This window comes from Prunus avium, chromosome 2, assembly GCF_965620075.1.
Source record: "Prunus avium chromosome 2, drPruAviu1.hap1.1, whole genome shotgun sequence".
Taxonomy (NCBI): domain Eukaryota; kingdom Viridiplantae; phylum Streptophyta; class Magnoliopsida; order Rosales; family Rosaceae; genus Prunus; species Prunus avium.
Window position 1 is genome coordinate 31,808,562 of NC_142285.1, and position 16,111 is coordinate 31,824,672.

Consider the following 16,111-nt stretch of genomic DNA (forward strand, 5'->3'; position numbering starts at 1 on the left):
GTATTGTTGATTAGTACAATCAATTCAGAAGAATACCACACATCAGTAGTTCAGAACTCTTTCACAGATTAAGAATAAACTATGTTAGCAAAAAGCTGTGTTAATTGATTGATTTACAATACATCACAAGTTGAAAAATGGTTTTCACAGATTAAGAATAAACTATGCTAAAAAGAGTCTATCTGGAAGGTATCATTTGCCATACAGCAGAGGTTCACAAATGTTTTTCACATATTAAGAATAAACTATGCTAGCAAGAATTTGTGTTTAGGTTTCATTTGCCATACATGACAAGTTCATAACTGTGTTTCGTGAAAATATAACCGCATGTTTATATTTATTATGCATATAATTATGTAGTTAATATATATTTGAATGTTGGTTGGGAGCATATGCCGACATTATTATGATGTTTATGTGATATCCAGGATTAAATTGAAAGAATTCTGAAATGGAGTCTGAATTGGAGGTGACTCCGGAAGTAAGTGTGGAGTTCAAACCACAAGTGGGACTTGAATTTGATTCCCTTGAGGATGTGTTAAAAATGTATAATGTGTATGCAAAAAAAGCAGGATTTGGCGTTCGGTGTTATACAACCAAAACTTCAAGAGTCACAGGGGAGGTAGTAAGGAAAGAATTTGTATGTTCTAAACAAGGGCATACGGAGAGCAAGGTTGGTCGGAAGAAAAGAAGGCGAGGATGTGTTCGAACTGGTTGCATGGCTAAACTTGCAGTTTTGAAGCCATATGAAAAGAATAAGTACACTGTTGTAAAGTTCAAGGAGGAACACAACCATGAAATGACAGCATACGATAAAGTCCATTTGTTGAGATCTCACCGTAAACTTACAGATTCTACAAAGGTGTATAATGCACATCTTTCCGAAGTTAACATCCCAGTACATCAACAAGTAAGCCTTGTTGAGGTGCTAGCAGGGGGATTAGAAAATATTGGGTTTTTAAGGAAAGATGTCTATAATTACCGAAGGGACATGCGAGCAGAGGTTACTGGCCATGATGCAGATCTTCTTAAAGAGCATTTTTTGGGAGAGCAAGAAAAAAATGAATCATTTTATTTCAAGATGAAGTTAGATTCGGAAGGAAGGATGGGTAATGTTTTTTGGGCAGATGCAAGGTCAAGAAGAGCTTATGGGATTTTTGGAGATGTGGTGGTATTTGATACGACGTTCAACACCAACCGTTATGGCATGGTATTTGCGCCTTTGTTAGGTGTTAATAACCATCGTCAAACAATATTGTTTGGTTGTGCTTTCCTAACAAGTGAAACCACAGAAGCATTTGTTTGGTTGTTTGAGGAATTTAAGAAAGTCATGCCACATGGGGCACCCAAAATGATCATTACAGATCAAGATGCAGCTATTGCAAAGGCAATTGCGATAAGCTTCCCGACAACATTCCATAGATATTGCATATGGCATATAATGAATAAATTGATAGAGAAAGTGGGCATTAGAGAGTGTTTTTCAGAACTGTGCAATTGCATATGGGATATAGATAGCAGAGAAGAATTTGATGCCAAATGGGATGAAGTTATTACAAAAAATGGGCTGAAAGAGCATATGTGGCTGAGCGCAATTCATGCCTTGCGGGAGAATTGGGTTCCATCATATGTAAAACATGTGTTTTCTGCTGGGATGTCAAGTAGTCAACGGGCCGAAAGCTGTCATTCTTTTTTCAAACAATATATTAACAAGAACAACACGTTGATGGAATTTATAGTACGTTTTGAAAGAGCTCTTGCTTCACAAAGGCATAAGGAGTTATTGGCTGATCATGTTGATCAAAATGAAAAACCTCCAACTCCATTTCTCACACCAATGCAACTTCAAATGGGAGGCATTTACACAAGAGGGATTCTTGACATCTTTGAGCGAGAGGACTTTGAAAGCCTTTTATGCTTCTTTGAAGTTGTAAAGGAAGATGAGACTCATTGCACGTACAAAGTAATTGAGAGGGTACAACCAGGGGTTACACGGATAAAAGAGCTTGTGCATAATAAAGATATCGATCTAGCTTGTTGTAGCTGTCGGGGATTTGAATTTCGTGGTATTCCGTGCCGACATATCATATCATTTTTACGAATGAAGCAGGTTGCGTATTTACCAGAGAAGTATATATTGGAAAGATGGATGAAAAGTGTAAAGTTAGGTGTAGTTTTTGATAAGGATGGAAAAGAAGTTAAGGATAGCGTTGATGGTTGTATTTTGGTTAAGAAATCGACATTATGCAAAGTTGCAGCTGATTTGATTGATTCGGCGTTGTTGTCTGTTGAAGGTGTTGACCTACTGCAAAAAACATTTGACGACATTCGTGGGAAGCTTACTAGCTTAGTTTCATCAACCGCTGATGTTGAAGAACCCAATGAAGATGAGGAAGGTAGTTCTGCCCAAGTGAGAATAAAAGATCATAATCGAGTTAAATCAAAAGGTCGTCCAAAAAGATTTAAAGGACAACATGAGAAGCTAGCAGGACGATATAAACGTCGGTGCACTGAGTGCAGGAAGAGTGATCACAATAGAAGGAAATGTCCAAGACTTACTAGCCTGTAAGCAAATATAACGTATATATTACTTCAATATATTTACTTGTAATGATTGTAATTATGTATGAATTTTGAATTGCAGTTCTTCATGTCCTGACGCCGATATTGCTGCTCCAGTTCCTGAGAATATGCAGCCTAATCAGAGTGCGCAGAACAGTGAAGGAACTCAGCCAAGTATGACCCAGGCATTTATGCAGGAGTTTGATTTAATGCACGGACCCAGCGTTTGAGTATTTAATGATACCTATTGGCGTTGGTTTTTATTGTACGGGAAGCTTTTGTGACACTTATGTAATCGGTTCATGTCTGATTGGTTTTTTTTTGCGAACCCTGAGTTTGAGTATGTAGTGATACGTATTTACGTTTCCTGTGAATGCTCGGCAAGTATTTATGACACTTATCTGATCGGTATCTCAATGCTTACGATCGGTATCTCAATGCTTGCGATCGGTCTCTCAGAATTGATGTTTCAACGGATTTATGGCACACACAAGTGCTTTGATACTGTACTCTCACTTAGCGCACTTTTCTCTCACGAAGCTCAAACCCTTTTGATGCCCCTTGTGAAATTCCCAATAAATTTGTTCTACTTTATTTTCCTCTTCATAACTCTCACTCTGTATGGAACAATCTGAAAATATCAAGGCCAGCAATCCAAATGATAGCTGGAAGCACCAAAGCCTACATGATCGAATTATGTTCATCCAATAAGTGATGGCTGCCACCTCTATTTGTTTGGTAGCCAGCTTTTAATTGTTAAATGAGTTTCATCTTTACAACTAGACTAGAAGATATCTCAGAAGAAATTTTTTTATTTATTATCAAACACAAGAAGATATCTTGACAACTGGACTACAAGACATTTTTTGTTTCCACCAACTCTTTTGTTTCTGCAACTAGTTTTCTCACCTCTTGTTGCAGCGTCGGTGAGGCACTTTAGACAATAATTTAGCTGCCATATATCTCTTGAACCAAGAGAGTATTCACTCATTGAAGCAAGTCATCAATTTGCCAAAGTGTTCTCCCCAACTTTCCAGCTGCTTGCCACCTTCTAATATCTCAGAATTGATCAGAAAAATCCTTCCAAGTCGATAGAAAGTGATAGCACACAAAGGAAGACTTGAAAACGCGTAGAAACTGAAACAGCAAGTTCTGGGCGACCGGTCGCGGATACCTTACGACCGGTCGGGGATACATTGCGACCGGTCGCTTTGGCACAGAGTTGAAAACCAATTCAGACTTTGCAATCTGCCTGAAACCGACCGGTCGCTCATAACCTGCGACCGGTCGCTAGTCTTTATTTTTGTATCTTTTTAATTGAACCATTTTTTCTCAACACATTATCACTAATGATATCATAGATTTATTGATTTCTGACATTATGTGCGTGGAAGCCAAGCCATTTTATTTCAATAAACTCCAAAAAGGTGATGTTCATGTTGGGGTGAAATATTTTGCATGCAACATTTTTCTGCAGAAGTTTTATGAAAGTGAATGTTCAAAATTTAGGAGGCCAACCCCTTGGAAATGCACATAACACCTTTTCCAAGACATGAACAAAAAATTCAGCAGTACAAAAGCATGACCCCAGGATACCCCCATTCGTATTAGTAGAAAAGTACTGAATAGAAAAACGACTGAATACATTTAATCAAGGATTCATAAAGAGATCACTCTCATGCATTCTCATTCGCTGTTAAAGATGTGTATTCACCACTTGGTTGGTGGCTGTGTTGGGTTGGGTCCACACTGCCATAGGTGAATTCTTGGGCAGCAGATACTGTTATGACGTCCCAGTCAATATCTTTGTGGGCATCAGCAGCGATGCGTCTAAATTTTTCGAAACCTTCTTTGAAAGCCACATGCATGGCCTGACGATGCATGTTGCCTCCTTTGTGGATGGTTGTGGTTTCAAACATGACATCCTCCTCTGTCATATGCAAATCCTCAGCTAACCACTTTCTTCTTTGAGCTCGAAGTCTGTGCTTCTCTCTTCTGTAATGAGCCTTGTTAACTTGCCTAGTCACATAAGCTAACTTTCGCTCAGCTCTGACACACTTTTCTGTCCAATAATGGACCATTGAGGAATTGTGGGCCAATTTGTTGTTTATATCATTTATTTCCACAGCGGGATCATCGGAGTCCCCCTCGCTTGCTGAGGAAGTTGGAAATGGAAGTGGTGGTGGAGGAGACTTTGGAAATTTGGGGACATACTCCAAGGACCCATCAGAGTCCCACTCGGTCGCATGTCCACTCGAACTAGCCATGGATATTCAAAATGGAAACGAAGAGTTTTCTGCACACAAAGTCTCTGTTTTTAAGCTTGTTGATTACAATTATAAATAGCCATATTGTAAATCTCATGTTCCCAAGATTTTGAGAGACCCAAAGCGAATGGAGACACGACACCCAACTTAAACATGAAAACATATAAGAGTAATTTTTTTTTAACTACACTTCCTGTCCCCCCGGTCTAGTGTAAGTGTTGTTTTACCATTTGACCCTATATTAATTGAAATTTTGTGAGCTTAATTACAATTTTACCAAACGTCACTCATTTTGTAAGATGAAAGCAACTATAATTTTCCTTTCTGAGAAGCATCCCCTCCTGTTAATAACCCCATTCAGAAAGGGGCAATGATATATTTAGACATGGGTAGTTAACATTATCATACACATTATACAACTAAAACCATATTCAGATCTGACATCACTGACACACGTACGACTCTATAATGACTCCAAACCAACCATTTGTACATTGCAAAACAAAGATATTAAAATAAAGCAAAACATATTACAATTTTGGATTTAGTTCATGGTAATGGCATCCCAATTATACTCCGGCACAACCCTTTTTGCATACTTGCGGAATAGATCAAAACCTTTACGTGCTTCAGCTTCCCTCATCTGTATTGCCTCATTGGAAGCACAAAACTTTTTAAAACCATTCTCTTTCGCAAGCCTAACCCTTACTTTCAGTGTTTTTACGGTGCCTAGGTAGAATTTCGCTTTTTTTTTCTCCGATGTCAAGGTTTCTTGATGCCAATTTAGACGTAGCTGTTGGCGTTTGATGGCCAGCATCAACGCCTCATACCTAGATTGCCGATACCAGTTGCATCCTCAATGTCATAAGATAAACGCTGGCACTTGGCAACATGTTGAACATCATCTTCAGCTTCATTCTTCCTTCGTGACAATGCTTCCGTACATTTTTGTGGTGGAGTATTTATAAGTATTATGGGAACTTTGGTAGGTGAAGAAGACATTATCAGTGTTGGGAATTTTGTAGTAATTGCTTGCTGTGGGAGGGGGTATAAATATCCTCAGTCGTCACTTTTTTCCCGCCAAAATGAACGTCCTATTACTACTGATGGATATGGATCTCTTTCAGATTTGTCGAATATTATAAACTACTTCATCCACTCAATCTCCTTCAACATCTTAATCAGATATATGGTACATTTATTTAAGGTGTATATATCCCAATCTATGCCTAATCTACGTATGTATGGTAGCCTTTGAATGAGGTGGATACACATGAAAAAAGGCGTCATATCCGTATGTTATATATACGGATTGTTCTGACGATCAAACTTTTGTTTAATTACACCATTGCACCGTTATCCTCCATCACTGCATTCTTGTAACTTGCTACTATATGAAGGACTAATCATAACAACTTTACAGTATAGATGGTGTATGCAGATTATTTCATGAACTCGTCAACATTGCAAAGGTTTGCCCAACGTTGTCAATGGAGAAGTTCCTATTCCAAAACCAAGAACACATGCATGCAGGGTAAGGGTTTTGTAGTACAACAACAACTACAAAACATAAATATTAGTATGATATTTATGTACGACTGGACCATGCTCAATTTTATATATATTTAAAACTCACTCATTCAGACAAATCCAAATAACATTTTCTCGATTTTGCTGCTATTTATTTTTTTTGTTCCCCTCTATGTTGAATGCTCAATATTATATGTAGTTTCCAACCAAAGCTAATTATATTGTATATCCACTTCGGCTGGGTGTTAAGTGGAGGGCCAACCCCGATGTTGTTTCAACTCCTAAGGGATTAAATCACTGTTTCTGATAACTTTACGATGCCTTGGGGGAAGTATTTTAAAAAGAGAGTTTCTAATTATTATTTACCAATTAGACTGGGAATACGATGTATGTATTGTTGTGACAAGTACGTATATATTGTTATGTTATTGTATTTTTCCTATGCAATGAATTATTTCATTTTACTTAGAACTTATTCAAAAATCGATGATAATTAAAAAAAATGCCCAAACTCTATTTGTCGGGATTGGTACGACATTTCCTTCGATCACATACTTCAAATCTCGTCATTGTCATCAAATTTCGATCCCGTCCTTATGTCATGGTTCAAACAATAGCTTAGGGTTTACACAATTGTGGTTATGTTATCAATTGCTTTGCATAATTCACATTTATGGTTGTCCCCCAAATTGTACTTCAAAATTTATTTAGGTTTTAGAGGTTTGGGGTTAAGAGTTAGGGTTTAGGTTTTAGGTTGTAGGGGTTAGGGTTTAGAGGTTTGGGGTTAAGAGTTAGGGTATATATCCGAGGTTGTAGGGGTTAGGGTTTAGAGGTTTGGGGTTAAGAGTTAGGGTATAGGTTTGGTATTAAAGGGGTTAGGTTTTAGAGGTTTGGGGTTAAGAGTTAGGGTTTAGGGTTTAGGGGTTTGGGGTTAAGAGTTAGGGTTTAGGGTTTAGGGGTTTGGGGTTAAGAGTTAGGGTTTAGGGTTCAGGTTGTAGGGGTTTGGGGTTAAGAGTTAGGGTTTAGGGTTTAGGTTGTAGGGGTTTGGGGTTAAGAGTTAGGGTTTAGGGTTTAGGATCATTAAACTATTTCTTTTTCATTGGATCATTATAAGGAGTTGGTAGTTTAGATGTATGGCAATATTTAAGACTAAAAGGAAATAGGGTCTTGATTTGAATACCGTCTATTTAGGAAATTGAAATAAAAGTATACGGACTATATTGTTAGCTATTATAACATGAAATTAACCAAAACCAAAGCTGGCCACTTATGAAAAATAGCATAAGAGAGACAACAATCGAGAGAAGGGAGAGACAGAGAGACAACAATCGTTTGTGTATCCACATGTCTACCAAGTAATGGGATTCTGAATAGCATTCCTTTGGTCAGGAATTAGGGTACTAAAGAATAACTTGAGATGAGTGCTATCAACAAACAATAACTTGGGCTTGGTATTAAAATGATATTATGCATGCTGCGTTCAAAAACCAAGGTAATGTATTTGCCTCTTGCGATTATGTTTGTGAAGAGATATTTTCCTTTTTTTGTGTGTGTACAAATGAACATTCATAAGTAAAGACCAAAGAGAGGTCAAAGAACCACAAACAGGACAAAACCAATCAAACAACATGAAACAGGAAAAATACCAAAGCAACAATATGTTGATCAAACCTGTCATCTTGAGTATCACGCTTAAAGGATAAAGAAACCGAAACCAACTCCAAACCCACCACTGAGATACGTACGGATTCTCTTTCATGTTTACCAGTCAATGAACACGTGCACCATCACCCAATGACAAGTTTCCTTTTCGAGGGCACACATTGTCCTATTTTGTATTCTCATTTTGTTTATGTTTAAAAATAAATTTTATTTTATTTTATTTGCTCAGTGTTCTATGAATATAGTCAAGACATCCACGCATTTCATTTTATGCAATGTCGACTTCCTCAGCCAACACTCAACGAAAGAGGTGTCCACACTGCAGTGCTGAGATGGTCATGTTCATTTCCAAATCCGAAAGGAATCTGGGCAAGCCATATTGGAAGTGCTTCACCTCATATGTAAGTGTTTAGTTTCCACAAAAATTTTCTTCCCAATCTAAAAATTGTAATGTATTATATTCGGTTATTTTGTAGGGAGCTACTAGGTGTAGTGGATATGAATGGGTGACTACAGCCAACATGCCAAGTGAATCTCACCTTCAGCAGCCTACCGCTATGCCTAATGCCAAGGAACTGAAAACATCTGCTGATATAATCCAAATACTGAAAGCCATTCAAGATATGTTTGTAGTGATGTTAGTTGTATCCATTGTGAATTTAGCTGTGAATTTCATGAAAATGTAATCACTGTTTTGACTTCCTTGTAATATGAATATCTTTTAAAGTTTCCATATTGTAATAGGAATCTTTTGGTTTCAATATTCTGTTTGTAAAATGATCAACCAGTAAGGGATAAAACCCAAGCGACTGGGAAGTGCTGTCATGGTTATGAACATGAGCATAACAAAGAGGGGTCATGAAAAATAAAAAGCAAATTTGAACCCAAAACCAGTAATGAATGAATAAGAAAACTAAAAACTAAAAACTAGAGCTACCCAGATGATAAAACAAGGGAAAAAACAGAGGAGGACGAGGCTACGGATGTGAGAAGGAGAAGAAAAAGAGAGACAGAGAGAGAAAAGAATAAATAAAAAAATAAAGAGAGTGGCGACCAAGAGAAGGTACTAAATAGCATTCCTCTGTTGAGGAATTTAGGTACTAAATAATTACTTGGGATGGGTATGTTTTTATGCTATCAACAAATAATAACTTGGGATGGGTACTAAATGATATTATGCATGTGCCGTCTTCAAAATGCTAATATTATATGTGGCAAAAACCAAGTTAATGCTAATACTATATGTGGTTAAACCAAAGCAACAAGAGGACAAAAAACCACCAAGAGGACAAAACTAGTCAAACAGCAAGGACAAAAAAATAAACCAAAGCAACAAGAAGATATGTTGAAATCAACCCTGTCGTCTTGAGCCTCATGATTAAAGGACAAAGAAACCGAAATTAAGGATAAAGAAACCGAAACCAACCCCAAACCCACCACTGGGATACATGGGGAATCGCTTTCAATATTCTGTTTGTAAACTGATCAACTAGTAAGGGGCAAAACCCAAACGACTACTACATTTTGTTTTCACATATATTGGGAAGTGCTTTCACGGTTATTGTATGACAATATGGCATAACATCCTTTTATCCACCTTTCTCATATTGTATCACGGTTATTGTGTGACAATATTATATGTACATATTTTCTTCGGCTTCTGAAGTTTTAAAAAAAACTTTCTAATTAAACAACATGCAACTCAGTGTTCTGAGTGAATTGCTAATATATTCACATCACCGTAATCAAAACAAAATAGTGTTGCATGTGTGTTCACACGGTTGGAAATACCTCTCAAGTTCAAAACTAAGGCAGTTAAACATTCAGCCATAATCATACAGCTATATATTGTAGCATCCATGCAACAAGTCTACAGTAAGCTTTAGACGGAATAAATGCATGGCCTCATTTGAAATTTTCCCCAACTCCACATTCCAGCTCAGAAAGTCACAGTATTTGATGACAAACATCCCGCAGTCACCGCTGAAAATAGGTAATAAACTGTGAATCATTCCACATTCGCAAATAACATATGTAAATGGTTAGGTAGAAAGTTACTCACCCTCCAACTTGTTGGGCAGAATCCATTACACGATGAATTGGCCACTCACCTTTTCGCAGAGGAAAATCACCAACATACCCAGCTTCTTCTAACAATGGAGTGATCAATTTTGCAAGTGGCTGCACTGCCTTTACCAATATGTGGGTCCTAAACAAATCTATATTTGAATCGTACACAAAAATTTCACAACTTGTTAAATCTAAAACAAGTCCCACCCAGTGCTTTTGCCTCACATTGTACGGCATAAAAACTTTTTTCACGGAAGACCAAGGTTTACCCCACGTAGGCAGTTTGCCATTAACCATTTTCACCAAAGCATTGCTATGGGTCCTATCTTCCTTTCCACCATAAAGGCGCATATGTTGCAAATCTATTGCAGCATAAGTCTACATAATGGCATACCAGTTATGCATCAGTTCAGATACCAAATGAACCAATTTAGCATGCATAATATATTATGGAAGATACATACCTGGAACAGAGTATCTACTATTGCCCAGTCCGAACGCACCAAGTTTGCATATATTGTCTGCCGTACCCTTAGCAAATACAATCCCATGTCGATGTTCTACACCAACAAATTTCCAATATTACCCCAATAAATCGTATAACAGCAGTTATTTGGGCACACCATAAAACAACATTAATACAACAACAATGAAGTTTCTATGTATTTATCTGCAATCTTTTATGAAATTTATTTTAATCTATAACATTATTTACTTCTTATACTTTGACTAATGTCATTTTACCACCCAAACAAATATTATGTTTCAGTTGCTCTATACTTACTGTGTCATTCAACCAACCATCCTTGGTCAAAAGGCGAATGAAGAAGTCATGCGAAGTGTCCACACCATGTGTTTTCCACATAATCTCACATGCGTACTGCAGGTGTCACCAAATATTAAAATCAAATCAGTTTCACCAAGTTCCTTACCAGAAAAATAAATCAGATTCACCAACAACTCAATAAGTTCTCATAATACAGTCATTTGAATTCCAATAAGTACCAAAGCAGGGAGAACCTACTTTTCTTTTTGTCCCCATTCCCAGAAGAATTTCGCTGTCTCTAGAAGCAAACCACGACGAACTGGCCTCAGGGGGTCAAAAGTAAGACCAACTGTCTCCTCCCCAATATTCGGAATCTCCTGCCTTTGCCAAGGAGTTTTGCATTCCACAGACTTTGGCCGCTTCATGGCAGGCTCAACAATTGAACTCTGTGCTCGACCCCGCTTTTTTTGGACCTTACGCACAACTACATCATCATCAAGATTATTATCATCATCGGCATCACCCTCTTCCATTGCCACTTTCCATTTTCGACAAGGGTTTTTAAGAAAGTTAACAAGGGTCACACAAACCAATGCAGGATCATCCCAGTTAATCTCTGGGGTTATGTATTCCACGTCTCCCTTGTCATTTTCTACAGCATGTACCTTCTCTCCACCCTTCTCATCTTCATCCTCTCTCTCCTCTTCGTCATCCAGCTTTTCATCTTTCATTTCACTGTCTTCAACCTGTGCCTCACATACACTCTCTTCCCTTTGCACTCGTTTCACCTTTACAACTGATGGCACAACCACAGTTCCACCTCCATGACCTATCATTTTTCTCAATGCAGTCAATTCTAACCTCATAACTTCCATCCCATGATTGGTTGCGTTCTTGAAATCTACAAAATTTGCCCATTGCTCACTCTTTTCACGATGCAAAATTTCAATCTCATCCCCCAATCGCTGCACAAGAGAGCTTACTTCAGCAAGGTCCGTAGATACTCGAGGACCCATACTAGGTGCATCCTCTTCATGAAAATTAGTTCCCCAAGTCCAGTACTTTTGCCTCAGCTCGAGTGCACTTGGTCGTAGGAGGCGTAACGAAACATGCTGTCACAAAAACACAGTTCACATGTCATATACAATACACTTAACAACTTGAGTCATGAAATAAACATATTATTTACTGAATACCTGTTTGCTTTGAAAAATATACGCATTCAACTTTCTAAACTCAGGGGTTTTATCAGTAGATTCCCACCGGCAAATACGAGGAACTAATTCAGTTTTGTCCTTCCTCTTACAATATCTCAGAGGCGCCATTTCCAATTCAGGAATCAATTCATACGCCCAAACCTGCTCCAAGTTAATTTCAAAGTCAATAATTGTTTATGAACATGACTTTACAAAACAGAAATTATGAACTCAACTTTACAAAGCAGAAATTATGAATTAAACATTACTTGGAAAGCAAAGCTCAATCCCTTTATAGTCCACGCCGGTCTGTTAATTCTTTTATGCTTCTTATCCTCCAACTTCTTCTTCCTTTTCACCTCTTCTTTTCCTTTTCTCTGTCGTTTCTCTTTCCCATCATCATTCTCATCACTCTCTCTTTTTCCAGGACTAAACAACAAAGAATCCTGGAGCTGCTCAAATGATATCGAACCCCACGGAAAGTTGTTTAATTCCTCCATATTATGTACCAAGTGTAAATACTCCTCGTTTATCCTAACATTGGGGGCTTTCCCCAATATCACAAACTCTATAAAGCATAGCATTCCCAATTTGAACACGTCCTCACTTCCAAATTTGGCGCTTAAGAATGCTTTTTCTATGTCTTGTAATGTAATGTGGTTCTTATTGCTAATATGAGCATCAAGTAGCCGATTTACACCTTCATCCTCAGCCGTTATGTGAGGCTCTACTCCAAATTTCAGACCACTAATTAGACAAAATACTTTTGCAGTGAACTGCACCACATTGGACCCTATTGCATAGCTAAGCCCGTGTATGTCCTTCACACCAAGTCCAGCCACGCGCCGAAGGGCCAGACCATGCACCATTTGACCACTAAATGAAATTTTATCCAGCTCCATCAAGTGCCCAAAGCAGGTCTCTCTAAATCTTCTCATTTGTTCATTACTAAACTTCAACACAAAATTACTGAGTACTGTACTCGGCACACATAGATTATTCACCCTCGCCGAATACACCTCTGATTCAGGAAAACAAAGCTCAAACCCAGATTCCATTTTTGACCTGCAACATACACCATTTACCCAACTTAATATATACTCATATCTATACTACTCACATTACAATAAACACATTATGATACAAAAAGGATTCGTAAATCCATACGAATGACATATATAATCAACACATTCAGATACAGACTCTGATACCATTATCCATACACTATAATGAACACATTAAGATACTCATATGATACTGATATCCAAACTACTCACAGTATTATCGTGTTGGTTCTGATACACATCCACACTATTATCGGTGATAAAGGAAGACTGGATTGTTTATGTGGCCAGTTCAAACTTAAGAGTATTCTTTCCATTAAACATAAATGACATTATCCTAGCCATTGTAATAGTTTCCTACTGCATCTTTCTAAAAAATATACTCATATGATACCCAAATACATATTATTCACACTGTTATCAAGACATTCAGATACACAATCGGATACCTCTTTCTTAAAAAAAAGATACAGAACAAGGGATACCCTCTTAAGATACCCAGATTACCCACTAATTAGTGTGAAGATACACAATCGGATACCCTCTTAAGATACCCAGATTACCCACTTATTTGCAAGATACAAAACAGACACCCATATCCATACTACACACGTTATTATCAGCACATTCAGATGCAGAATCTAACACCGATAGAAATTCAATATGTCTTGACAGATCACCCATATTCAAGACTAAAAGATAATCACTTAGCATTGACCCCTATGAAATAATCACCTAAATCATTCAAAATGAAATTTTTCGTCTTTGTTTTCAATACAACCAAAAACAATTAAATACTAAAGATATCATCATCAGCAACATCAGAATCATCCTTACTTTCATCCTAATCAAATTGGGGCAGCAACGTGAATGGCTATCTTTCAAGTTTCTCTATACAAAGTATCTTCTACAGCAAAGAGTGTGGAAGACAAAGAGGAAGAGAGAGAAACAGTACCTCTGGATCTTGCCTTTCACGTTGTCGATGGTCTCAACCTCAAGAGTGATGGACCAGTTAGGGTTTTCACCCAAATAAAAAAGCGTCTTTCTGGTTTCTGTCAGAGAGAGAGAGCGAGAGAGAGTGTGTGTGTGTGTGTTTTGATGTATCTAAAACGCGTGATGTGGATGACCAACGTGCTGTTTTTGCTTTCTATTCTACTACCCTTGCCTCAAAATCCAGATGGAAAACAAAATGAGATTTTGGGTTGTAAGATTTTGCACAAATGAAAACAATTTTTTCTTTAATCTGGATTTTGGGTGGAGCTTCTGGGTATTTGGGTTTTCAGATTTTGGGGTTTGTAGTCATAATTCACAAAACAATTAAATGCAGAAATGAAGGAAGAAGAAAAGGCGCGAATGCCAAAGGAGGGAAATTGTAGCGTACACACTTACATAGTAAGCTTGCTTTTTCTTTACAGCCGTTGAGATTAGATTGGATGGCTGAAATTGATCCTCACATAGTATCCTCATTTAGGAGTCCTCGTTAGAGCCCAGCGCTTCTTTTTTTTATTTTTAAGAAATGAAGGTTGTCACTTGTTGGATTTGGAAACTTGTGGACCAAAATAAAATTATAAATTTATAATGGCATCAACAATTATGAAATCATATTATAAAAACCCCTATCTGCTTCCTAAGCTCGATCATCAGCAACAATGATGTTGACCCGCTCACATTCGTCTATCCATTCACTGTAGACGTCTATGGGTTCAGTCAAAGCTGTGATGGTTGTGCTATAACTCTCTTGGCAAACGCTGCAGAAAGCCTCCCCAATCATGTTCTTCATGTCAATGTCGCATTCAATGCTGCTCCCGTGGTTGCAGAAGGGGCAACAGAATACTGTATCAAGCTTCTCCTTTGGCTTCTTAGCTACAAGCTTTGCCCTCGACGACGACTTTCTCTTCCCCATTCTTTCTTCAACAATTTTCTGTCTTGAGTGTTTATGGTCAAGATGCTAAAATATGAAAATATAGGAACTTCTGTATGTTGTATTAATCTTCAAAGGAGGTATTTATAGAAAGCAATAATGTCCTAATTGTACAGGGATTGTTTTCCTACACTAATTAGGATGTAAATTTTTTCTAAATACAAATAAAAATTGAAGTTGTCACTCATCAAGTTGGATTTGGAAACTTATCAACTCAGTCCAACTACTAATCCTAGTAGGATTAGGTTTCAATTATTCTGTTTTATACACGTTTATATATATATATATATATATATATATATATATATATATATATTGTCACTTGTCAGTTGGATTTGGAAACTTGTGAACCAAGAAATCCCAGTCCTAGTCTTAATCTTAATCGTATTTGGTTTAAATTCTGAAGTCTCTCCCCTATATGTATATAGGTCTCTTTAGAATAGAAACCCCAATTGTTATAGCTACTATTTCTCTTGTTGTTGAGTTGTTCTTCTAAGCGTTCTTAATTAGGGTTCAATTTTTTGCTTTCCTTTGTTTCTATATTCGTGTGCATGGCTTCCAGCAACGAAATTAAAGCACCGCTTAAGCCACCAATGCGTTTTATGTTGCCCCACGAGATTTTCCAAGGCACAAAACCAGCACACGAATGGTACGAACATATGGATAATCATCATTATGATGATGATGATGAGGAGGAGGAGGAGGAGGTTGGTTATTGTTATTATCATAATGATGGTGATGGTGATGGTGATGGTGATGTTGATGGTGATGAGGATTATGATGATGGTTATGACGAGGATGATGATGAGGAGGATGATAATGATGATGATGATGATGATGAGGAGGAGGAGGAGGAGGAGGAGGAGGAGGAGGAGGAGGTTGGTCATTGTCATTTTCATAATGATGATGATGGTGATGGTGATGAGGATTATAATGATGGTTATGATGAGGATGATGATGATGATGATGATGATGATGATGATGACAACGACGATGATGAGGATGATGATGATGATGATAGTGTTTTCTCATTTCTTGTGCAAGATGAAATTGATCAACATGAGTTTGATAGC

At 37.6% G+C, this 16,111-nt stretch overlaps 2 protein-coding genes across 2 annotated transcripts; one reads left to right on the forward strand and one right to left on the reverse strand.

Moving 5' to 3' along the window:
* Positions 1-451: 451 nt before the first annotated feature.
* LOC148296867 (protein FAR1-RELATED SEQUENCE 5-like) lies at positions 452-2,792 on the forward strand. The gene is made up of 3 exons (XM_088248654.1): positions 452-1,630; positions 2,111-2,565; positions 2,645-2,792. The coding sequence occupies exons 1-3, from the start codon at positions 452-454 to the stop codon at positions 2,790-2,792; spliced, it is 1,782 nt and encodes a 593-aa protein (XP_088104780.1).
* Positions 2,793-10,079: 7,287 nt separating this feature from the next.
* LOC148296868 (uncharacterized) lies at positions 10,080-14,164 on the reverse strand. The gene is made up of 7 exons (XM_088248655.1): positions 14,073-14,164; positions 12,323-13,118; positions 12,054-12,215; positions 11,116-11,969; positions 10,941-10,971; positions 10,556-10,651; positions 10,080-10,469 (listed from the first exon to the last, which is right to left on the reverse strand). Exons 2-7 carry the CDS (start codon positions 13,109-13,111, stop codon positions 10,080-10,082), a joined length of 2,322 nt encoding a protein of 773 aa, XP_088104781.1. The 5' UTR covers positions 13,112-13,118; positions 14,073-14,164.
* Positions 14,165-16,111: the final 1,947 nt, after the last annotated feature.